At 34.6% G+C, this 25,394-nt stretch overlaps 1 protein-coding gene across 3 annotated transcripts; it reads left to right on the forward strand.

Annotated features, from left to right (window-relative positions):
- Positions 1–46: 46 nt before the first annotated feature.
- Positions 47–24,702, forward strand: AP1S2 (adaptor related protein complex 1 subunit sigma 2). Of its 3 annotated transcripts, none has more exons than XR_008201592.1 (5): positions 47–225; positions 6,062–6,170; positions 6,791–6,928; positions 10,889–10,983; positions 23,140–24,702. XR_008201592.1 is itself a non-coding variant. In XM_052663279.1 (4 exons), exons 1-4 carry the CDS (start codon positions 47–49, stop codon positions 23,185–23,187), a joined length of 474 nt encoding a protein of 157 aa, XP_052519239.1. In that variant the 3' UTR covers positions 23,188–24,702. The 3 variants fall into 3 exon arrangements, 1 of the variants encoding a protein (XP_052519239.1); XR_008201593.1 differs by lacking the exon at positions 23,140–24,702 and adding an exon at positions 12,478–12,518; XM_052663279.1 differs by lacking the exon at positions 10,889–10,983.
- The last annotated feature ends 692 nt before the right edge of the window (positions 24,703–25,394 follow it).

Below are 25,394 nucleotides of genomic sequence, written 5' to 3' on the forward strand. Positions count from 1 at the left end.
TGAATCAAAGTATTGCCTGTAATCTTGGTTCTGTTTATCTTAACAGATGCAGTTTATGTTGCTTTTTAGTCGTCAGGGAAAGCTTCGACTGCAGAAATGGTATGTCCCATTATCAGACAAAGAGAAGAAAAAGATCACAAGAGAACTTGTTCAAACCGTTTTAGCACGGAAACCTAAAATGTGCAGCTTTCTTGAATGGCGAGATCTGAAGATTGTTTACAAAAGGTATAATTTTTATTTATTAGAAGGGTGAAATAGAATCAGATATTAGATCATTTATAATGTGGAAATTGCAGACTTTCAAGAGATGACATTTATAAATAAAGATTACTAAAGATATAAATGAAATAGTCTTAAGGTAAAGCTTTGTACTTTTAAGATAACTGCTGTTTTGGTGAAATGATAAAATCATGGGACTCTTTAAACGAAATTATGTAACTAAAGGCATAAATGATACTTCATGCTTAATCATCTTTTTAGGAAAACTGAAAGAATTCATTTCTTTGCAGGGGAAAATAAAATCAGTATTTTAAATTGTGTGAGTAATTTTCTGAATTTAGATAAGCATTTACCTCCCCCTCCCTTCTCCCCACAAATCTGTAATGACTGGTATTTGATATGCCTTTTAATCTGACTTTCAGAATCTCTTATTCATGTATAAACTCCTTGGATATGTACACTGTTTTAGTCATAGATGTTTAAAAATCGGATATATACACGATTTGTTCGTTACTGCTTGTTAGTTTGAAGTACACTTGTTGCTGTGGTGGTGGTGTGATTAGATCTGGTAGATAGATAATTTTGCCCAGAACAGATTTTTAAAATTTTGATGTTGCAAAATGACTCATAGATTGGCTTTGAACACTAAGCTTTTAAATGATGCTATACATCTTTATTAATATCTGAAACCTTTTGCTACCTTAAACTTCTCAAGATTGTTCTAATAGGGTTAAAAGAAATATAATCACTATGTTTCTTCACTATTTCTGTTCCCTTACAGTTAACTTTCTGAATTTAAGATAAGAATGTTCATGCATATAAAAATTCTCTTCTGTGGGGGATGTGCAGAGAACTAACTATGGATTGCAAGGAGGGTCAAAGAGAAGTCTGGGTGTTATCTCAGTTTTCATTTATTCCACTCTACTATGGATGGGGTTGTGGGCAAGATGGCAAAGAAAGACATGAAGATTATAGAACATGTAGATTATAGAACATGTAGAATTTTTAAAATACCATGGATGACTCTACAATTTTTAAAATACCATAGACTCCTCTTTACAATCGAATGAATTTAGTCATCTTTGGGTGATTTTGTATCCAGTGTTTGCTGTAGTATTTGTTGAGAAAACTCATAAAAATACCATTTTAGAGGTGGAAGATGTTTTAGAGTAATCTAGTCAAGTGTTTTTTTTTTTTGTTTAAAGAAACTTTTTGTCCCAGAGATGAAACCTTAAATGAAACAAGTGGAAGTGGAGGTGCTTGTGTGACTGTATCTCTACTCACTTGGCTTCCACCCTCTGTGTAGGGCTCCTGAGTTTGAAAACCACTACTGTTGGTCAAAACTGAGTTTTATTTTTAAAAAATGAGAATTTGGGAGAAGTGACTTGTCCAAGGTCAGTTGCTCATGACTGCCATAGGGGCCAGAACTCAAATCTTAAACCTGGAGGCAAGGGTTTTAAGCTGGGATGAGAATAAAATTTGCATTTCTTTAAGGATCCTGTAGTTGGAAAATGGGTAGGGGAAGGGCTGAGACTGGCACCTGAGGGATCTATTAGGATATGGCGGTCCTGAAGGAAGATTTCTGCTGTGGGCTCAGCAGGTGGAAGAGTTGTTGCTGAGGTAAGTTTGGTAAGACTTGGTCATTGCTAGAAGCAGGGAGGGCAGTGAAAGAGGGGGAGGACTGGGGTGATTCCACACTTCTGGTTCAGCTGATGAGGTAAATGGTGAGGTAGAAAGTTGACTTGGAGGAGCCTGTGTGACTTCGATTTGGAGATGCCTAGGTTTCTCAGGGTGGGCATAGGCATGGACGTCTGGGGGAAAATGAGGCGTAAAGTGTTAGATCACCAGCATTTAAGCGGCAGACAGAGGGTAAGTTATAGGGTCAGTCACCTTAGGAAGGGGGAGAGAGTTCAAAACTAAGGTCACCAGTGCCAAATGTTGCATGAAGGTCAACTAAAGTGAAGAATCTATTAGATTTTACAGTGAGCATTTCACAAAATGTCCTTTTCAGTGAAATAGTAGAGACAGAACTCTTGAAAAAATAGGACAAAGTGTGAAGAGGTAGAGACAATAAAACAGCAGGTGTAGACTGTTGGGGGGCGGGGGGCGGGGGAAGCTTTGCTATGAAGGACAGAAGAGGTGATAACCACCCATAGACAGGCGTGGGGAGACAGGGTGAAAAAATGGCATGAGAAACTTAAGCTTATTTCTAGATGGGGAAAGGAGTCCCCCATGTGGAGGAGGAAAATACTAGCAAGGGAATCAGTCCCCGGAATCAAGATTCTTGGAGCTGAAGGAGATGGCCTGTCCATCAAGAGGAAAGAAGCGCTAGTTGGTACTCTGCATAGCATTCAGCCCATCCATGTTGGGATACTGCTTTTTCTGTTGTAAAAACCTGTAAAATGTAGTCTCACCTGACTATGATATTTACATCAAATTCCTATAAATAAAGATGCATTTAAAAATACCAGCTTTGCTAAGATGAAATTCACATACAAAAGTTAGATCCCATTTTATACTAGAAACTTTCCTAGCACCTTAAGGACATTTTTTTGGTAGATATGAACAGGTGATTATTTTTTCCCTAGTCCAGCTGGAAGAGAAGACCTTTTAAGTAAAAGAATTACCACTTAGCTCCTGAGAAATTCTGAACTAGCATTTTTTGCTGTTCATATCACCAAGTGATCTTTCTGTTTGCCTTCTTCAAGTTGCCTCATCCACATTCTTTATTCCTGAGCCTTTCTTACAGTTGCCCCTCTTGGGGAGGGAGAGGTGAGAGAGTGGAGTAAGCTGAAAAAACAGACTGAAAATCTGGGGACTTGAGTTCAGTTCCTTTGTGCCATTAGTTTTGTGACTTTGAACAGGTCATTTTGCCTTTGTTTCCTCATCTCTAAAATAAATACTCTTGAAGATCCTGCGAAGACAGAAAACACTATGCTTTTTTGATTCCTATTTTGTGCAGCATGTTACAGGATTAAAGTCTTTAAAAAATATACACCTACCAATTATGAGCTTCAGAATTTGTTTAAGAGTACTGTATTGATTTTCTTCACTAACAAAAGAATTTTTAATGACATACCAGTAGAATATTGAGAACAGTTTGGTTATGTTCATCCACAGTCAGCTGATATTTAGCTGACTGGGGAGAAGTCATGTGTTATGAATATAAGAATAGGCACTTTCAGATGTTCTCTGAGTGCCAGTAATTAGAGTAAGCCTTAATCTACTCTGCTAAAAATAACCAAACACCTTCTTTCTTACTAGTCTATTAGTTTTACTTCAGATTTAGACTTACAAATATGCACTGAGAGAACAAAATGAATTCATTATTGAATTTTTTTTTTAATCACTTGGTTCTAAAAATAAGGAATACTCTTCAGGTTCTCTTGGTAATCTTTTACTAAATCAGTATAACAATTTTTCTTTCCCTCCTCAGAGCATGTGAAATATTGCTTTGAATATGTTTTAATTTTTACCAGTTGCAGGATTACTTTATTTAATACAGTTTTGGACTGTAGTTTTTAATATAAAACTTGGGCTCTGGAGTCAGATTACTGTTCCTGAGAAGGTTACTCAGTTAAGCCCGAATCTCCTATAAATGCAAATAATAATGGTATCTCTCTGAAAGTTTTTTTGTGAGGATTAAAATGGTAAATTATGCCAAGGCCTTAGGTAACATTTAGTGCCTTAGTCACAGTGAGGATTCAATGAATGTTACCTGCTTCTGTTTCTTCCTTAAACTTTTTGGAACGAGGTGCCTTCTTATGGTCCTAATAACTAGATGTTCACCTACAGTGAAGAATTCATTTAATTTGATATTAAAATAATATTTCTGAATGATTCATACAATCTAGGACCTTTGACTACTGTTTCAATGCTATTTATTTATAAGTAAAAGGCAGTTCTGTGTTTAAGGAGCAAGAGTGGTGTAAGCATTAGATTGCTTAACAGTAGCATTGGAGAAATCTTGAAATTAAAAGTAAAAGGAATTTTACCCAACATTGCCTATTAGTAAATTCTTTCTAGTAGAATTTATTTAGCACTGTGTTCATATCAGCTAGTAGTGTCAGTTTTTTATTTACCATTTTTAATATCTTTCCCTTTAATCTTTAGTTTTATTAATTCGGAGAATCTTATGTGTCATTTGTATCAGTTTTCCAGATTTACAACTCTATTTGAGCAGCATGGGTTAAGGAGGATGGAAGGTTGGGTTGGAATATCTCATTGCCTTTAAAGCAATAAACAGAATAGTGCTGGGAGAGGGAGCGCTTTGTTAGTAAAGTTGGAGGTGGTACATGTTGTGCCCTTTATGATAATAAATGAATGTGCTTGAATGCCTTCTCAAAGACTGCAGGAGACCAACCATTTAAAATAACGTCGTGAATGTAGAAATCAGATAGAATGGACATGGCAACTAGTGTACGTGTATGACAAGGGAGTCACTACGGTAGGTGGAAAAAGGCCTGGAGTTAAGGTCTCAAGATCAGATTTCTTGTCCCAGTTCAACCACTTGGCAGGCCTTGTACTTTTGGGCCTCTTTTTTCTTCTGTAATCAAGGATGATGGTGTTTACTGTTGAAAAGCTCAAATAAGAGGAAATGTTTTTTGGTAATATTGAAATTAATAGTGTTATGAAAATACTAGTTATTCTCAGACTGAAGAGCAGAAATTCATTGGATTTCAAAACTGAGGTTGTATGTGTGTGTGTTTGTGTATTATTTTACATTAATGTTATGAGCAGTGATTACCCATTGTTTTTCCTAAAGATTGCTTAAATGCTCCTCAGTGAAAATTATAATGGCACCTGAGACATATTTGGAATGTCTTAGTTTTTCATTTTGTTCCTTTTCAAAAGCTTCAAACACATTTAAACCATTTGAAAATACTTTTAATCCTCCTCAAAGGACTTAGTTAGGTCATCCTTTGTTATGCCTCAAGGTTTTGTGTTAATAAGTTTTGGCTTCCTTGGGTCAAGTATAACCTAGTCCCATGTACTAGAATTCTTATTTGGAGAATATGAGTTTTCCAACCTTATACCTTCTTCAAGGGTAAATAGCCTGAACTTCAACAAGGAAAACTTAGAAAATTTGAGGACATGTCTTAGTTTTCCCTGTTCTCTTTCTGCAACTTCTGTGATACTTGCAACTTGTTTTTTTTCCTCAAGGCTTATTTTCCACAATCCTATATACCTCCTTTAAAAATAATTCTATGCTGTTAGGAGTCAAGATAGTAGTTACCTTTGGGGATAGGAGGCTGTGACCTGGAGAGGTTAGAAGAGGGGCTTCAGAGGTTCAGTAATAATTCTGTTTTGTGGTCCAAGTGCTGGTACCACAGGTACGTTCACAGTGAAAACTCATCAAGCTGTACATTTATGACTTGAGGTCTTCTCTGTGTGTATATTACGGTCTAGTAAAACATTCAAGAACATTGACTTCATGTTGACAGTATCTTCAATAAGTCCTTCAGTTGGAAAGTTTATTTTCTTCCCTGTGTACTTGTGGTTTGAAATAGTCACACAGTGCATTTTGTTTTAAGTAAAATTCAGAACAACGTATGTCAACTGTGTTTTAGAATATTCCTGCAAAAGGAGCCTGAATGAAGGAAGAGCAAATAAATAACTCTTTCTAGATAGTGTGATTTTTTTTTTTTTGCTTTCCTGTACTTTTCAGAATTTCTTTTTTGTACATTTATTATTTTATAGTCTAGGAGAAAAACAATTTGCTGTTGTAAAGAGGAAATAAATTGTATAGGCACAAGGTCTTTCACAATAGGATATGAAAGTATATTTTAGAAAATACATGATTATAGGGTAAATTTTTTTCTGCATCTGTTTTTTGTTACAGATATGCCAGTCTGTATTTTTGCTGTGCTATTGAGGACCAGGACAACGAACTAATTACCCTGGAAATAATTCATCGTTACGTGGAATTACTTGACAAGTATTTTGGCAGTGTGAGTAGTATTTTGTTTTAGGAAATTGAATGCCATAATATATATTTTTTAACCTTTTCTGTAACAAGTTTATTATTTGTCTTGAGAATTCTATTTGACAGTAACCTCAAGAGAGGGAAGGAATGACTCTATTTCTTGTCATTGCATGTCAGAATTGCCTAGTCAGTTAACTGCCAGAATTGCTTGACCCCACAGACCTACTCATTTAATTATGCTGGTGAGAATGAAGTTTAAAATAGTGAAACAGAAAGGAGTCCAGCTGTAAAGATTAATATACTGGAAGTGCTTAGTATAGAATTTAGATTTGGTTAGCACTTGTAATCATATTACCCAGAAATATGTAAATATTTCAAAAGACCAGTCTTTATGAGTAGAAAATCATTATTAAGTTGCCCATGTTAGGAGCTTGCAGAACCTGGTCTTTCTTAGCTTGAAGGCATTGTGTGTTTCAAGTACTTGAGACTTGAAGTTAAGCTGACTAAATCAATGATGCTTAGCAGGATTGCCATTTTTAGATATAATTAGATTAATTCACTCTGGTCAGATTTTATTGACTACCTGATAGTAGATAAATATCTTCTGCTTTCTTCAGGTTTTATTTATTTATTTTTGCTTTTCAGGTGTGTGAACTTGATATCATTTTTAATTTTGAGAAGGCTTATTTTATTTTGGATGAGTTTCTTTTGGGAGGAGAAGTTCAGGAGACATCCAAGAAGAACGTCCTTAAAGCAATTGAGCAGGCTGATCTACTGCAGGAGGTAAGCTACTCAGAGTTCTCTTAACTAGACACTGGCATGTTTTGCTCTTGCTAGGGAAGTCTCAGTCATCTTCTCTCATTCTTACAGTTTCAGAAATTACTCTGAAGCATGCTTGGCATGTAGTGTCCATGTGCAGTTTATTGATTGGCATATTTGTCAGTCACGTCAACTCAGTTATCTGTGGATGTATTGTTTACTTTGGAGATGCTCTGGAGATGGCCCATTTTTGGACCCCAAAACACCAAAGTCCAAACATTTAGAGGGACAGACTACTTTAAGATGGGAAAAGTAGGAGTAATTTGAGAACTCTGTGTCTGTTGTTCTGAATTACTTAAGATAACCCCTTATCTCATTAGTGTCTGCAATGAGGAGTTGACTGTGAGATTATGGCATTTTCATTCCAAGTTGGTTCATATTTTCATCCCATGTCCATTAAGTGCAAATGTAGCCAAGCAAATGATAGTGTTTTATTATATTTTTTGTAGAGTCCTCTAGTTTCTTGTTAGCAAAACTAACTGAAAAGTGTTTCTACTTCTCTTTGCTTTTCTTGAATACAAACCCATGTTTTGTCAAACAGCTACATTCTTGTCTTGCCTTGATATCACAAGAACCATTGATAAAACCCCCTTCACTTTCTAATTTCCAGTTGTCTTGGGTTAAATGTATATTTGATGCTTCTGTACCTTCAATTTCTGAAGCTAAAAATTCATAGATAAGGCTACCTTTCCTGAAAAACTTAATGATACATTAATTCAGGTACCTAGTTGAATTATGCTTTAGTCATAATTGAAGTTTAATCAAATAGAAAATTTGTAGCAAGAGGAGGAATTAGTCAATATTAAAAAATGTTCCTTGTTTTCATTACAGTAATTATCTTTTATATTATTATTGAAGGAGGTTTTAAATCAGAGTAAATCTTTTTTTCTTCATTATAATTTATTAACTGTTAGCCTCATTCGGGCTTCTCATTCAGGATCTCTCAGTAATCCCTCTGCATCAGTCACTGACTTAGGTCAGTTGTGGGGATTGTTTGAAGTTGGGATGACAACATCTATAACATACGTAAATTAAACATTAGACAGTGATTTTTTACATTTAATGATACTGAGTTACCAAAACAGGGGTTAAGGTGCCTGCAGAATGAAGTATTTTGTTGACAGCCCTAATACCATCTGCTGCTCACTAGTGAAATGAACGCAGCCCCTTTTCTGTGTGTATGGTTTACTATAGTTTTTTATTAGTTGATTGCATACTTGTCTTTGGGAGTTTTTTTTCTTTAAGTGTCAGGTGTGCTGACTACACACTCCTATTCTACTGTTATAAAATTGGGTTAAAGTTAGCACCTCCTTATTTTGCTGTTTGCTGACCAGACTTTTCTGAAAATTAGGTCAAAACAAGGGTCATAACTTGGAAATTTTTCATATTTGTTCCTTTATTTGATCACTTTTATATTTCATTATTATGAAACTATATTCTGTGGTATCAGATCCTGGTATTTCCTTTAGTTTGTTTATCATTTCCTAATTAACTACATTTGCCTTAAAACATTTCTATAGTTGTTGAAGTTAAGCTTTTATTTTTAATATGTTTTTTCTGGAGAATAATGTTTAGTGCATTGATACCTTCTTGTGTTTGGGTTGTTTTCTAAACTTTACTGGGAAATCGCTATATACTTTACAATATGACAAATATGCTGAATTTACTTTATAGCCTGTATTGAATAATGTACTAGAGGATCAGAAAGTTATTACATGTACATGTTTGTGAATGTGTGTGTGTCTCTCCCCTATAAAAGTATTTTAATAAGAAGCCTCCTTTTTTGAAGTAGTATTTTATATCTCTAAGTGGGAAAAGTAGGAATGGAGAGAGAAGCATGGGATGTCCATAGTTCCATGCAAAATTCTCCTTACCCCATCTTCACCTAGTTTAAAAAAAAAAAATTTACTACTGTTAATTATAGTTCCTTGTCTTTAGAAGAGACAAGGCCCTATTTCTCTTCTGTGACTACCTTTATATTTGTTTTTTTGGTACATAAACCGAATTGATAACTACTAAAGACATTTTCTATTCAGTGGACCAAGTGAACCATTTTTCTTAATTTCCCCATGCAAGCAAGTCTTAAGGAGACAGAAAGTGGCTGGTCCATTCTGAATTTACAATGATGTTAAGGCCTTTATGAAACCAAGCTAAAGTCTGTATAGGGCAGTTAAGCTTCAGGTTATTCTGTTCAGTTTAACAGTTTAACTTGTTTATTCATATTATTCACCAACAACATATTGTCACAGGAAATCCAGGATGATAAGATGTTTGTTTCCTAAAACAGAGTCATTTATGTGTTGATACATGATACAAGTTTACATCTCTGGGCGAGTATTTGAATCTTATGTTCACCAAATAGATGATAGAATATGATGAGAAAAAACATTCCACAAACTGCTAAAATGATTTGTCTGGACACTGTGATAACAAAAAAGAACTTCGATGATAGCTAATCCTTACTGAGCACCTAGATGTGGGGCATCCTATGCTAATCATCAGGATTTCCTGAAAAAGGGTCCTGAGAGCTTTTTAACCAATGAAGTAGAGGCTCAGTGAAGTTCCAGTGACTGGTCCAAGGTAGCAGTTGGCAAAACCAGGATTCTAAACCCAGATCTGCTAGACTTCAGAACTGTATGAAATCTTAACCACTGTGTTCTATCTGCCCCAACTCCCATTCAGGTATTTTCTTGGTATGTATATTTTAAACATTCTGTTTTAGATACCAAGTTCTGTTTGTCTCAGTAATATAGTAAAGAAATTCCTTATTCTCCTGGAAATATTGTCCAGTTTATCAGTAGTTGGAATTCATTAATCGGATATATAGATACACATTAGTATTTTTCAAGTCATCTCTTGTTGGGTTTATCAGAATGTCTAAATCTATAGTAGCTTTTTTGGTCTTATAATTTAGGGTATAATAATCACTTAGTTTATGTCATGAAATGATTTTGCTTCCAAAATTGTACATATAGCTGTAAAGACACTTATCTAAATGCAGTCTTAAATTTGTAGAAGTCCAAATTTATTTTAATTTAGTTTACATATATCATGATTTTTTTTTTTCCTGGTGTCAGGTCTTTTACTTGAATCAATTGTTCTGAACACCAAAGATGACTGAACTATATTGAAAATATCTGCTGACTTAAAGATACATGCAAATCACAAAATAATTTTGGTTTTAATCCTTTTTTAATTTTGTGAAATACTACATTTCTATCTTTATGAATTTTTATTTTCAGAAATATTTCTTTGAAATGTCTCTTTTTACTTTGTGTAAATGTTATGTAGTTTGTCTAGGTAGTCCTTCATTTCATAGGCAAATAGGGTAGACATCAGTGGATAAAGTAGATTTTCTATTAGCATTTTATGGTCAGTAATGAGAACATAAAATGAATGTTTATTTGAATCATAATTACTAAAATATCAGACATTGTGATTAAAAAATAAAGATATCTTTCTTATTTTACTTAATTAGTAAAGAAGGGTTCAGTTTTAATATTTCTAGACTGAACTCTGTTTATTTCTTTTGGTATTCCAGTGTATGACTCCTTAATTAGATTTGGGGGTAAAGCCCAGAAAAATTGGTCCATTATCCAATTTTTAATGTTTGACCGTTGGAATTTAAAACATATTTTCTTAACATGCCACTAGTACTTAACTTGATTCTTAAATTATTAAAGTGCAACATGCTGAGATTGCTAAATTGACTTTTTTTTTTTTTGCAATACTTGAACATTTTCCCTAGCACCAAATACCTATTTTAAGCTAGATTCAATTTTTTTTGGAGGGAGGGCATGGGGGAGTGGTACAGTTGGGGTTTATTTTATAAACATTACATATAATGACCAAGGAAATAATAGAGTGCATATTCTTTGTGAAGTCAGGCACTTACCAGTTTTTCTCTGCTCCTTAATTTTATAGAGCCAGAATGAAGAATGGGGAGGTTTGTCTGAGGATATCTTATGATAAAGAGCAGTCTAAGGCTTTAGTCCCTTTGACCCCCAACTTATTTATTGGTAACTACTAAATTTACCATTTTTGTGGCATGGATAAGATGGGGTGTTATGCAAAAACTGTTGCACGTGAAATGATTTCAAGTCCTTGCTTGATCTGTGAAGATCAAATAGTTAAATACTGGGCGTTGGGCTTTAACCCTCAGCGGTAGATGCATGATGGTGTTGATCAGCGCTTTGAGATGTGTCAGCCTTTTTTTTTTATACTAACAGCATCATTTTCAAATTTGTGGAGGCTTTCCTTTTGAGCTTTGTTTGCTGTTGGTATTGTTTCTAACTAAAGTAATCTGAGAAATGAAAAACAAGTGAGGTACCAAAAGCAAGCATTACACTCATGAATTTGCTTCTACTTCACGGTGGTCCACTATATAAACAGGTTTATTGGATTTACAGTTGTTAATTTGCCTCATTTAGAAAGTGGTGCTCTATGGAAAATTAGTGCTGCTAAAATTGATTTGTTTTAGTGCTGGGGCTGCATGATATATCTTAGTACTATACAACATCTTTGTGGAAGTAGTAATTAATAAGTCTGTTGGACTGCATAAAAATGGAAAGGTAAGAATCTTAGGCGACAAAGGGATTTCTTTAAACATGGATCTTTTGTAAATTAAAAGTATTTTAAGTAAGTACATACTTATCAAAGTATTTGATAACATGCTTCTTAATAAGTTTTTTTAATTAAAATCTTGCTAATTAAGAATATTAAGGCATTGGGTAGTTAAACTCTATTAAGAATATCTTACATTGTTTTAAAAATCAGATGCTTTCAAATATGTACAGTAATATACAGTAATATAACAGCAAAAAGCATTTTGATAAAAATCCTCTTAGATTGGTTTTAATAAGACAAACTCCTATGATTCCTTTGTAATTACCACTGTTTATGTTAAAACCTTTAAGCCTAAACCTTCTTTTCAGTTGGGTTAAAAATTAACAAGGCTATAGTCCTTTATACCAGCATATTTTAATTTTTTATATGTTAACTTGATTGGGTTCTACTAGAACAGATTCTGGATAAGTGAGGTTTAGTTACATTAATGCTTCAAATGGAAAATACAGAAGGATAGATACAGAGAAAACAGAAGGTGGAACAAATCTTGCCTTTCACTTTGCATTTAATAAGAAGCAATTTGGCCAATGCCCTTGGTCACTGGTTTTCAGGTTGTAATCATTCGCTCTATGTCTTTCGAGCTCTTTTTCCTTTGCTTTTCAGAATTTTGAGAATTTCCTCCTTACTCTTTCATTTTAATTCATTTTGAGCCAACTCTTGCTACTCTGGTCTATTTGTAATAAAAGTTGGAATAACTTAAAATATTCAGTTACTGTAAATCTGATTTTCCGAAGTATTTGACAAGAAGCCACAGTAATACCATACTTTTTTATATCACAATAGTTACATATACATAAACTTAAATTATATATGCTTACTCGTATTTCTTGTTTTATAGTCTCATGTTGTCTGTTCTTCTTTTTTAATGCTGATCCTGATCTACTAAGTTGATTGCATGAGCCCTAGGATTGAGACCTGCACAGGGACCTGCAAAGAACATATTCCTAGGTGTTGGTGATTGTTTTGTTTATTTATGTATTTATTTTTTAAAATTAAAGTAAGTTGACATGATTTTTAAAAAAAAGTACTTTCTGAAAAATTTCAGTGTTTGAGTTCTTTTTTTACGCTCCTGAGACATTGGTGGTTTTTTTTTTTTGCTTTTTCTGTGGTCTTTTTTAAAATAAAAATTCTCACTATAGGAATACAAGCAAAGACACTAGAATATAATCTTACCCACCAACCAGAGAATTAGATTAATTCTGGTTCTCAACTGGAGTTGGGAGTAGGGCAGTTGTGCCTCCTCAGGGGACACTGGGCAATGGCTGGACACGTTTTTGATTGTTACTACTAGCCACTACTAGCCATGAGGTGCCACTGGCATCTAGTAGGTGAAGATCAAAGATGCTATTAAATATCTAACAATGCCCAGAACAGCCCTCTCAGAGTAAGAAATTATCCAGCCTCAAGTGTCAATGGTGCTGAGGTCCAGAAACCCTGGTTTAATTTAACACCATGTAATATATAAAGATTTCATTTACAGATTTCATTTATATTTATGGACTGCTACATCTTTTCGATATAATATGCAGATTACAAATGACTAGCCAAAAATGAATCAAAAGTATAAGGGGAAAAAAACCCTAAAAATTGTGAAGAAAGGGATAAATGTGCTCAAGAACATGTAAATGGCTATAAAACTCACCTCTGTGATTCACCAAAATTACTTTTACTTGATCAAAAATAATTTTTGATAACCAGAGATAACCCACAGCAAAACTTACGGGATGTCACTGTATAATTTAATTTCCTCAACAACTAAATCTGTTAACATTTATTCATGTTATTTAGTTTTTGTCTGGAAACAAAATTGAGCATACCCTGTAGGCAGTTAGAACACTTGAACTTGCTGCCAATTTCCCTATCCACCTTAGGGATTTGATAATTCCTTATGAGAGGAATAGTTTAAATGACCAGAAATTACATATATAATATAGACTTATATTGTACATACATACTTTTTTATTGTTTTTCTTTTATGCCCTATTAGCCTTATAGAATTTACTTAGTAAAGAGAATATTTGAAATTCAGTGATTCCAAGAAATCATTTATATTTTGAAAACCTTGGTTAAATTTAGGGCATTTCAAGTTATGATCCAAATGGAAGACCAAGACAAATACAATACAATTACCCTAAGATGTACTTAAAACTATTTCTTTACAGTCTAAAGTTATATTTACTAAGTTAATTATTCTGCTTCTTTATTTTTATTTTTTTGGTTTGTTTCTTGGATTGGCAAAGAATTGTTTTCTCCTTATGAGCACTTAAATTTGTATTCTATTTTGGAGGATTAGTTTAGTGATATCTATTAACAAACGTGTACACTTTTTGCCCCATTAGTTATACTTGAAGGAATTTTATCCAACAGAAATACACAAATGCACTAAGACACACGCTGGGTATAATACTAAACCATTGGAACCTAATCAGATGTCCATCAATGGGAAATAGGTTAAGAAAATTACAGTATACCATATATGAAACTGTTACCTGGCTATAAAAGAAATGAGATCAATTTCTATGTAATGATATGGAAAGATACTCAAGGTTTATCAAGTAAGAAAAGATCTAGGAACAGGACATTAAAAGTATTACCTCTGATGATATTTGAGGTCCCCCCACCTCCTGTTTTAAAACATGTAATGTAAAAAAAAAAATCACTCAACTTTCCTAGTGCTTCAGAAGTGCTTGTGAAATAAGACACCGTGAGTCCTGTCATCTAAAAGATACCACATTAAGTGCTTTCATTTTTTTCTCTTTTTATTCATTGCTAAAAAGAGATCTTCATGAGTTTGGATACTCAGCGGCCCTTTGGTCTTTAGATCAAGGAATAGGGTTCCAGAGGTAAGAGTAAGGACTTTGCCACAGTATTCAATAAAAAGTACCACTGTATTCTAGAACATGAAGGACTAAGGATACTACATTCTAGTGCATGGAATAAGTGAAGCCCCTTTAAGAAAAACTGGAGTGTAGCAGTAACTTCAAATTATACTTATTTATATATATATATATATATATATATATATATATATATATATATTTTTAGGGCTTCCCTGGTGACTCAGTGGTAAAGAATCCACCTGCTAATGCAGGAGACACAGGTTCAATCCCTGGGTTGGAAAAATACCCTGGAAAAGGAAGTGGTACCCCATTCCAGTATTCTTGCCTGGAGAAGCCCATGGGCAAAGGAGCCCAGTGGGCCACAGTCCATAGGGTCTCAAAGGGTTGACACGAACCTGCGTGCATATATATATATATATATATATATTAATAAATGTATGTAATTTTCTCTTTGATTGCCTTGCATACCAGAAAGAAAAATCAGGATACTAGGTTTTCCATTTTGGATCCATACCACTAGTTTATTTAAGCACTTCTCGTCCCAACAAGACTTAAGCCTTTAGATGATTTTACTTGTGAGTCATCAGCCTAGTATAGTGAATATCTGGGGATTTTAAGGTAGTGGGGTTTGTCTTAGAAACAGGTGGCTTTGAGAACGGGTGTAACTTTATTCCTCTCTGCTGTGTTTGTCGTCCTACACTTCCCACTACAGTTCAGTTCAGTCGCTCAGTCGTGTCCGACTCTTTGCAACCCCATGAATCGCAGCACACCAGGCCTCCCTGTCCATCACCAACTCCCGGAGTTCACTCAGACTCACGTCCATCGAGTCGGTGATGCCATCCAGCCACCTCATCCTCTGTCGTCCCTTTCTCCTCCTGCCCCCAATCCCTTGGATTGAGAAAAAGATTATTCTTAGGATGGAGGAAAGTTGAATGTGCATGTATACTAAGGAAAAGAGCGAATGCAGAGAGCGATGAAAAACAGGAATAGAATAATGGAAAAAGTATATTGGGAGGGTGAGGGAGGGTGAATAGGAATGGAATCACAAGCATTGGTTTGAGTAAGACGAGTCTTCTCCCTCCTCTGTTTTGAGGTTAATGGGTTTAATGAGCTTAGTGGGCCATAGATTTCTTTTTTTTCCTCATGAGTTAGGTGAGTTGAGAAACTGTGTCTAGAGGAGAGCTGCTGGGACTGAGGAGAAAGAAGGGGCAGATAATTTGAAATGTTGAAGGTTTGGCATAGACTTAATGGGGAAGAAGTCAGTGATTTGCCCAGATTAAAGGCCCATTTCAGATTGAAAATAGTAAATATCTAATCTTTATTCCAAAAATAGGTCTCCAGTGTGTACTAAGGGCAACTTGTGGTTTATATTTATTTGTGTAATACACTGGATTAAAATTCTTTTTCTATTTTCCTTTTGGTCTTTATTCCCACATGGTCTATATCACTGACATTTCAGTGTATTTAACTCAGTTTGCTAGGTCATAGAAGACAGTAGGTCTAGTTCTGCAGAGGACTTTCACCCTCCCCGATTCTTAATTAATATAATTATTCCATGACTCATAAAATGTTCTGGTGGTGTGAAGGCCCAGAATACTGGAGTTATATTTAATCCACTATAATGTTTTCCTTGTATATAAGAGAAAAAATAACTGTTAATTATGGGCATATCTATTATTTAACTAAAAATCAACCTTAAATGTTAAATGGTCATTAAGGCATTTATTTATAGCATAACCTTTTCTGCTTCTGTCAGTTTAAAATGGGAAAGTATTTGAAACATGTTATAGCAACTTAAAAGTGTTGAAAGAATACATTTGTTTTTGTAGATTTTAGAGTTTTTCTTCTTGAAGAATGTTTTTCAGGTGAGGATTTCTGCCTTTGAAGAGTATTCTTCACAATTAACTGGATGCTAATTTCTTATTTAAGTACAGTAATATGAATCATTGCTATAAAGAATAGTTTGGCTTTATCAACTCTTTTCTTTCCTGGTAGTGGTTTAGTTTAGTTGCTCAGTTGTGTCCAACTCTTTGCAACCCCATGGACAACAGTTCTTTCCTAAAGGGTAGTAAAAGGTCTGTTAGAAATGCCCCAGGCAGTCAGAGTTGAGAATTGCTCCTATAGAATTGTTCCTTTTCTTTCATGGTTGTCTCCTCTGGTGAGGAACTGCTGTGTACTTGACCCTGTTTGGGAAACTACCTTTTTGTTTTCTTTTTTTTCCTCCTTTACTGAGTTTTTCTTTTAATTGGTTTTTACTTGGTGTGATATAAAATTGAGAAACAAAACAAAAAAGATGCAAAGCTATAAAGGCTCAGATATTGGTATTATTTAGGTGAAAGTTTATTTGATAGACTTAAATTTTTCTTGTTCTCGCACCAGAAAACAGAGAATATGTTTTACAGCAAGAGTTTGACTGGGTGTAAGAAAAAGCATACTAGAATACGTGCTGGAATACTGACATGCATCAAAATGTAGTAGGATATATAAATTCAGTTTGTAATAACAATCTTGTCAAGTTTGTTACTTACACTTTAGCATTACGTGAAAAGTTTAATTACATTAAATCCTAAGAGATAGTCCCACTTACTTAACTGATGATATTTTCATAGGAAATTTTGCTCTGATAATGATTCATCATTGGGGCTTATAATTTATTGTTTTACACAGAGAATATTGAAATAGGTTCAGAGTTCATTGACCAAAAAACTATTATTAATATCATTGATACAGAAATAGAATTCCCTCATTAAAATGAAGCATTTGGGGGTTCAATTTATTATTGATATTATTTTAGCTTTTTGCTTTATTTCACAATGTTCCGAGTGGGAGAAAAAAAGCAATTATATCTTTAAACTATTTAGGGATTATCTGAGGATTAAAATTTTACTGGCCTTTTTCTTCAAATACTGTTGTATTTAATGGTTATTATATAAGGTATCTGTTACATATTTTATTGGAACAGTTTATATTGACTTTGTAGCCTAACAGTTCAAAGTGCCAAGTTGAATAAATAGTAAATTGAGGATATCTTAAAAGCAGTCAAGCAATTTTAAACTTTTTTGAGTCACAAGCCTTTTGGCTCAGGGTATAATTGCTTTGAGAGTCTGATGGTCCATGGGCTGCCTTTTCAGGAAAATCTGTATCTAATTTTGCCCCTGGTTTCAGGGAGTTTTGGAGTCCCTAGATATTCATCTCTTCTGCGCGCTCTAGGGTCAGTTTAAAACCACTTCAGGTTACCTTGTTGATGTGTGAGAAACATCCTTTTAGATACATTTAGAGGCATAGACATTTAACAAATCTGTTTGGTGAATTCTTTAAAATCTGTCTTCAGGATTATTTAAAAAGTAATACCCTTAGTCACAAAGGCATAGTCTTTGGAATTTTCTCTTTTTTTGGTAAGCTAAGCGAATGATTAAAAACCTCTATTGCTACTAAATGGGTAACTACTTTTCCATTCTTTTCTTGGGAAAGATTTTCCTTTAGAATCTGTAAAAGTTCATGGTCATTCTAGGATGTAATGATTTTCATTAAGGGATTAAATTCCTTTGCTTCATGTAGTAAAATCCTGATGAACTTGAACACTGGCAGGAGGGATTATTCTAACTAGATTTTGAGTTAACTCAGTGTTGACTAGATGACTTATACTGAAAAATCTTTTCAGTATATTTTTAGTAAATACAGTGCTTTTGGATTTTGTAGGACATAGGTCATCATTTTGGTTATTGTTATATACAGTAAAGTTATAAAACATGAATATGAATTCCTGGGCATTGTTTAGAAGTTAAATATTCAGCCATGAACCAAAATTCTAAAAACAAATTCTCAGTTTCAATTAAGTTTTCTTTGCTGTGCACTGAACATTCTAGAAATCTGATTGTGTCTGTGTCAGTTTGTATACTGTGTGTAAGAATATATGCATTTCTTTTGTAGCCACGTCATGAATATTTTAATGTCCCTGTGTACTAAATGACCACTCATCGTGTATGCAGAATTTCACAGAGGAAATAGAAAGCTGATATGCTTATGAAAGAAAATATCCTCAGCTTGGTGACTGATTACCTTGTGTAATAATAGAACATTTTAGAACCGTTACCTTTGTAATAATTTTCTTGTTCTCATCCTCTTTTCTGTTTTATTTTCATTCTGTGTGTGATCTTGATACAGCTTTTCCTGCTTGCATCTGGTTTAATTTCTTCTTGAAAAATATGATCTATGATCATTTTGAGTAATGTTTCATTTCAAACACCTACATGTCATCATTTGTGAACCATCTGTGATTAATCTTGTAAGAGAATACCTAGCAATCATTAAATGTTTACCAAAGAAAATTGAGCTGAAATGCTTGGTCAAAATTAGCAGTGCCACAATATAGCATGATTTGATCTTCAAATGTTGGCAGGATGGGACTATATTTAGGGTAATTATAGTATACATGAGGAAACATTTTTAATTATCACATAAAAGTGTATTTGGCAATAATACAAGAAAGTAAAATCTGTACTATTATATAATATTTAAGGTAAAACATTAACGATTTCTAAAAAATTTGTAATGCCACATTTATTGACTCATATTTGTGCTATACAATATCAAACAATCCCTCTAAGAACTATCAGAAAGCTATGTCAGAAAAGTCTCTTCTGCAATATCTATTGTTTAAAAGTAAGTAATCCTTTCAAAGTATTAATATAGGGTTTATTTTATATAGTTAAGATTCTAATATTGTTTAAATACTATAATATCTTACTAGTTATATAGTTAAGTCTGCATTTAGATACTTAATGATTTGTTAAATATGGTTTTATATTTCAGATATTAAAACCTTTAATATTGATCATTGTGTTTTAATAAAACATGCAACATATATTATTATAAAGAGGAAATTACTGAATAATTCATTGTTACTGTTTAGAGAGTTTAAGGCCCAACTTAAGTAAGCTATCATTAAACGAGTTCAAAAGATGCTCAGAGTGGTTTACCACTGAAAGAAGACCTGTGAAAATGTGTATTAGACGGGGTGCAGATCAGTTGTTTCCATTCTTCCATTCTTGCTGTACTACATGACATTTGAAGCACCTGGATGGGCTATCAAATGAGAAATTAGCATTATACATTGATAACATTGGGAAACATTGGTCTTTCATTTCCACTTTTTTCCTCCTTCCCTCCCCCAGCCCTGCAACATGGTATTCATCTGGTTTTAATGCTGCATAAATATGCATTGTCTCATGCCTGTTTGCTTTGGATGCTGTATGCCCAGCTGTAACAAGATGTTGCTTCTTTTGTTATTTGTATACAGCCGCTTGCTTTAAACTAGTAGATTCTGAAATAGCTTTCCTTGCATGTCTAAAATAAAAATATTGCATGTACTTTGTCTCATGTGAATGACTTTTTTCTTCTCCATCCTTTTTGACAAGTAATATATTTCATATTTTAATTTTTCAGGTAATTTTTAAAAATGATGATTTAGATGTAACAAAATTTACTAGTTTAACCATTTTTAAGTGTACAGTTTAGTAGGTTCAGTATATTCACATTGTTGTACAACATATCTCTAGTTTTTCATCTTGCAAAACTGAAACTGTATCCATTAGAAACAACTATTCCCCATTTCTCCTCCCCTCAGCCATTGGTAACCACCTTTCTACTTTGTCTCTATGAATTTGACTAATTTACATAATAGTTTTTTCTAGATGGTTTTGAGCTACAATTTCAGTGTGAACATGTGAAAATTAATTTTATATTACAATTGATTAAAAAACTAACTTATTATTTGTATAAGCCTCAGTGGAAGAAAATATATAAATGATTGTTTGAAATTAGGCCTTTTAGAAAGGACAGATATTTCAAATGCATTGAGAAGCAATGTGGTTCTCTTCAAGAAATGCTATCTATATAAGATTGCAAGCAGTGAGCACATAAGGGGAAATCTAACCAGCTTCAACGAGTAGGATGAGGGGGCATGTTTACATGGATAAGCTAAGAATCTTAACTCTATAGAATTCAATGTAGGCACCCTGTAATACATTAAAGGTTGTATGACATTTTAAAAATTATTTAACATTAAGTGAAAATGATTATTTTTAAATTTCCCTCCTTATTTAATGTGATTCATGAAAACTCTGAGACCATACAAATAGAACAGTATAAGAAGCCCTTATGTACACATCACTCATCTCCAACAACCATCAACAACTCAATGTTGTTTCATAAATCACCACCCTACCATGCCTTTTTTGCCTGAGTATTTTACAGCAAGCCCTAGACATCCTATCATTTCATCTTATATACTTCAGTATGTATCCCTAAGAGATAAGGACAGTCCCCCAAATTAACAGTAATTCCTAATATCTTATTCTTGATTCGTTATTTTCCTAATTGCCTGGAAATTGTATCTTTATAATCAGTTTCTTAGAGCCAGATTCCAAACAAGTTTCACACTGTATCTGATCTCTTTAAGTCTCTGTTAATCTTTAATGAAAGTGAAAGTGAAGTCGCTCAGTCGTGTCCGACTCTTTGCCACCCTGTGGACTGTAGCCTACTAGGCTTGTCCGTCCATGGGATTTTCCAGCCAAGAGTACTGGAGTGGGTTGCCTTTTCCTTCTTCAGGGGATCTTCCTGACACAGGGATCAAACCTAGGTCTCCCTCATTGCAGGCAGACGCTTTATCCTCTGAGCCACTTAAGTACTTTAATAATTAATCTTTAATAATTCTGTAAATCTTTAATTTTTACCCTCCCTTGCCTTTTTTTTTTGGTTAAACTGAGTCTCCTATACGGTAGAATTTCCTCCATTCTGTATTTGGCGGATTATAATGGCGATGTTTAACTTGTTTTTTTATCCTCCATATATATTTAGATCTTTAGCCTGGTTAGGTTGAGGTTCAATTCAGAGGTGGAAAGGAGGGCAAGAATACTTCATAAAAAATAGCCTTTTTTCACCAAAGCTGACTTTTACCCATTTTTCCTTAATGCACAAACATACTAAAAGGTCATTATATGAACTTTGTATATAGAGTTGGTTTATAGTAAGGCTAAATACCTTTATTTAGATTTCAGTTGTGTCATGTATCAGCTAACATATTTTGAGCACTTTCTGTGAATCAGGCACTAAGCCTTCTCTCTCTTAATCTCTACAAATGAAGGTAAGTGCTATGATCCTTGTTTTCCAAATAAGTTCACAGACCAGAGAGTTTAAATAATTAATCTGAGATTATTCCATGTAGTGCTTTACATAAAATTAAATCTAATGTATGGATTTATGGTTTAATTAATTTTTCTTCTCCTGTTTTGTGCTGTACCACAATTAGGATGCAAAAGTAAGTCATTTGGGTACAAAAAATTGTTTTCCTCTGTTAAAATCTAGTATGCCTTTTAATTACAAACTTGTTGCTACTAATACCTGAAATTTGACCTAGTTGGTCCTTTTATTTTGTGCTGTACAAAACTGACACTTTGGAAAATTTTTAATTTTTTTATAGTATGCTTGCTTTGGTTAGTCTTCCTTTGGCATTTACAGATGAGTATTGGTTGTTACATAGAACAAAAGGCACTTCTGTCTCAGGTATCAGAGCATTCTTTCTGTATGTTGCTTTCACTGAAGCCATCGGTTGCTCTGGGGAGGTCTGGAAGGTAAGTTCCTGAAGAAAGGAATAAATACGTGTGACTCAAAAATAAGAGCAAGGAAAATAAAAATATGTGAAGAATGGGGAGAACTCAGGGGGTTTCCCTGGTCTTTATTTAGGGGAGGTTTTGAATTTTTACACTAAGACAACTTACATTTTCTGTAGAAAGTGCGAGTCGCTCAGTCGTGTCTGACTCTTTGTGACCCCATGGACTACACAGTCCATGGAATTCTCCAGGCCAGAATACTGGAGTGGATAGCCTTTCCTTGGAGAAGGCAATGGCACCCCACTCCAGTACTCTTGGCTGGAAAATCCCATAGACGGAGGAGCCTGGAAGGCTGCAGTCCGTGGGGTCGCTGAGGGTCGGACATGACTAAGCGACTTCACGTTCACTTTTCACTTACATGCATTGAAGAAGGAAATGGCAACCCACTCCAGTGTTCTTGCCTGGAGAATCCCAGGGATGGGGGAGCCTAGTGGGCTGCTGACTATGGGGTTGCACAGAGTCGGACACGACTGAAGTGACTTAGCAGCAGCAGCAGCAGCCTTTCCCTTCTCCAGGGGATCTTCCCAACCCAGGGATCGAACCCAGGTCTCCCGCATTGCAGGCGGATTCTTTACCAGCTGAGCCACCAGGGAAGCCCAAGAATACTGGAGTGGGTAGCCTATCCCTTTTCCAGCAGATCTTCCTGACCCAGGAATCGAACCGGGGTCTCCTGCATTGCAGGCAGATTCTTTACCAACTGAGCTATCAGAGAAGCCTTTCTGTAGAAAGGTCACTATCAATAATTTCCTTAAATGCCAGTGGGTTTGACAGCTTTTTGTATTACAGCAATGGAGCACAGCACAATTGGTAGGTAATCAGTAGGTATTTAATGCATGCTGAAAAAAATCTTCCTGTGGTCTCTGGTGTTTGGGACACAAATTGCTAAATAAGCACTGGCTCTCCGTGGAAGTGCCCAGACTGCTGAACTGCTTGTGTTCAGCTTCTCCGAAACTTGCATGCGCTTCCGTGTCCGTGTCAACTTCACATTCTCAAACCTCCCCAGATCTGCTTACCAGAGTCTCACATTTTCCCTCCACAGGAAGCTGAAACCCCACGTAGTGTTCTTGAAGAAATTGGACTGACATAACTCTCCTCCCCTGTTGATGACTTCCTGTGGCATTTCACACACTGTAGATGGTCACTGCCTTCATGTCCATGTTAGCTAATGGTGTAAGATGATGTCTTGTCAGTATTACTGTTCTGCTAAGCTGCTTCATTCAGGCCTACACAATTTTTTTTTAAGGGAACTTTGGTTAATCAAGTGATAACAAGGGACTTAAATATGAATTAGAATGAATGCAGGAAAAAAAAGGTAGTTTTTCTGGCTATTTTAAAGTTTATAGGTCTGTTTCTCTTGAATAGGTTATTATTACTTTTGATTATGTGTATCTATGAGTATGACACAATCAGGCAATATACATTTATTATTCTCTTTGGCAAAAAAAATCATGTGAAAGAAACCTGGTTTTATGAAACCAAAGACTACTGCATTTCAGTATATATGCGAATAAAGGGAATTGACATGTCACATATCAAATGAATGGAAATTTCACTCTATGTTGAGACTCAAATTATACCAAAGACCCTTATTAGAAAATAAACACCTTAAAACAAAGGGAATACATACAAAAAACTAATGGAATGATGCTATTTTACACTAAAAATTATTTCATAGGCATTCCAAACCTGGGACGAGGAATAGAGAGAAGCTGTTTCATAATAGTAAACATACTATTTTTAAGGCCAAGCAACATTTGACTCCGGACATAAATTTTTTTGTGGTCATAATCATTTAGTCACTTAGTTGGATTGTTTTTGATGTCTCCCAAATAAAATGAAAATGTTGACTTACCAGGGATTCTTAATAACTGTATCTTACGGAAAATGTGTTGCTCTTTTCACAAAGTGTTGCATAAGTCATTGTTTAAAGCATGAATATTCCTTCTGGGGTGCTTGTTACAGCCAAGTTTATTTTACTCCCCTATTGCTTCCCTCCACTTAGAAGTGCAGTAAACTTTAGGGCAGCTTCCTTCCCTTCCATGGCACTGCCTAGTTATTGGGAGTCCTAAATATAAAAACAGACACCACCTCTCATGAAAGTGTGAGTTGAATGAAGTAAAATGGCATTAGTGGGCACTATATTTTTTAAGGATATAGTCGTTTCAATGTCACTTTTATACATACTTCTACGTATGTAAATGTCTTCACAGTTTACACTTTTCATTTGTATCGCTGGGCTGGATTAAGCTTTGTTGTGATTGTGACCAGTATTGAGGCCATGTGAGCACTATCTTACCACATTGCCAATTAGTTGTAATAAATGTTCAACGTACACAACTGTAGTGTGTTTTTATCTTTTTCCAAAAGCCTGTCAAACTATGAAGAGCTGCTAAAGGAAGAATTTTTTCAAAAAATTTTCGACTTAAGATGTTGAAAATTCACCTCCATTTGAATGTGGTGGTGGTTAAAAGCACACACAAGATAAATGGTGGAAGATTTAAGGAGTCTTCATGTACTTCAAACCCATTAAAAAATAATGTGGAGTCCATGCTACTGAGAGCTTATCTACACTTATTTTCAATCAATAAATGCCGCTTTTAAAACCTTGATGCAGTTGATTTTTCTCTTTCTGAATGAGTTCAAATCACTCCAGGTAATCAAAGGTGTCCTAACTCAACTGGAGTCCCCCTACGAACTGGAGGTACTAGCACACTTGCTGAGATGGATGGGTATAAGCAAATTACTGCATAGTATAAGTACCAAAGCAAAGCTTTGGTTATCTTGATAGTTGAGGGGCTGCCTATTAACTACAGATAGGAAATGTGACATAGAAATAATGTGGAATTTTTTTTTAAAGTATACTCTGATTTCTGGAATAAAATATCTTTATAGGAAAATAATCAAAAGGATATTTAAGGAGGAGGAAACTACCATATCAAATGAAGTTGCTAGTCTGCTAAAAATAAAAGATGTGTGCAATTTTTAAAATGTATGTGTAGATTTAAAGAGCCTCTAACAATGCAGGTTATCTCTTCACTGAAAACAGGCCTATGGCAATGTAGAGCTGGCAATGTAGTGTTGCAATTTTTGAATCACAAATAGTAATCAAATTATAAATTTAAAAAAATACAAGTTTAAGTTCAAAGGAATACACAAAAGACTGATGGATATTTAACAGAGTAATGACCCAGTCACTTGAGGGAAAAGTCAATTACCTTGAGAACAAGCTGATGTTCATCTTGTTTTTTCCTTCTTGATCTATTAAAATGAATGTTCAGCTTTGAATGCCACATT

Source organism: Budorcas taxicolor, chromosome X (genome assembly GCF_023091745.1).
Source record: "Budorcas taxicolor isolate Tak-1 chromosome X, Takin1.1, whole genome shotgun sequence".
Taxonomy (NCBI): domain Eukaryota; kingdom Metazoa; phylum Chordata; class Mammalia; order Artiodactyla; family Bovidae; genus Budorcas; species Budorcas taxicolor.

Bases quoted from the DNA above. Each gene is read 5' to 3' on its own strand.
- AP1S2 (XM_052663279.1), top strand. From the start codon at position 47: ATGCAGTTTATGTTGCTTTTTAGTCGTCAGGGAAAGCTTCGACTGCAG. The intron at 226-6,061 runs GTATAATTTTTA...TTTTTGTTACAG, and splicing joins CTGAAGATTGTTTACAAAAG to ATATGCCAGTCTGTATTTTT. The intron at 6,171-6,790 runs GTGAGTAGTATT...TTTGCTTTTCAG, and splicing joins TTGACAAGTATTTTGGCAGT to GTGTGTGAACTTGATATCAT.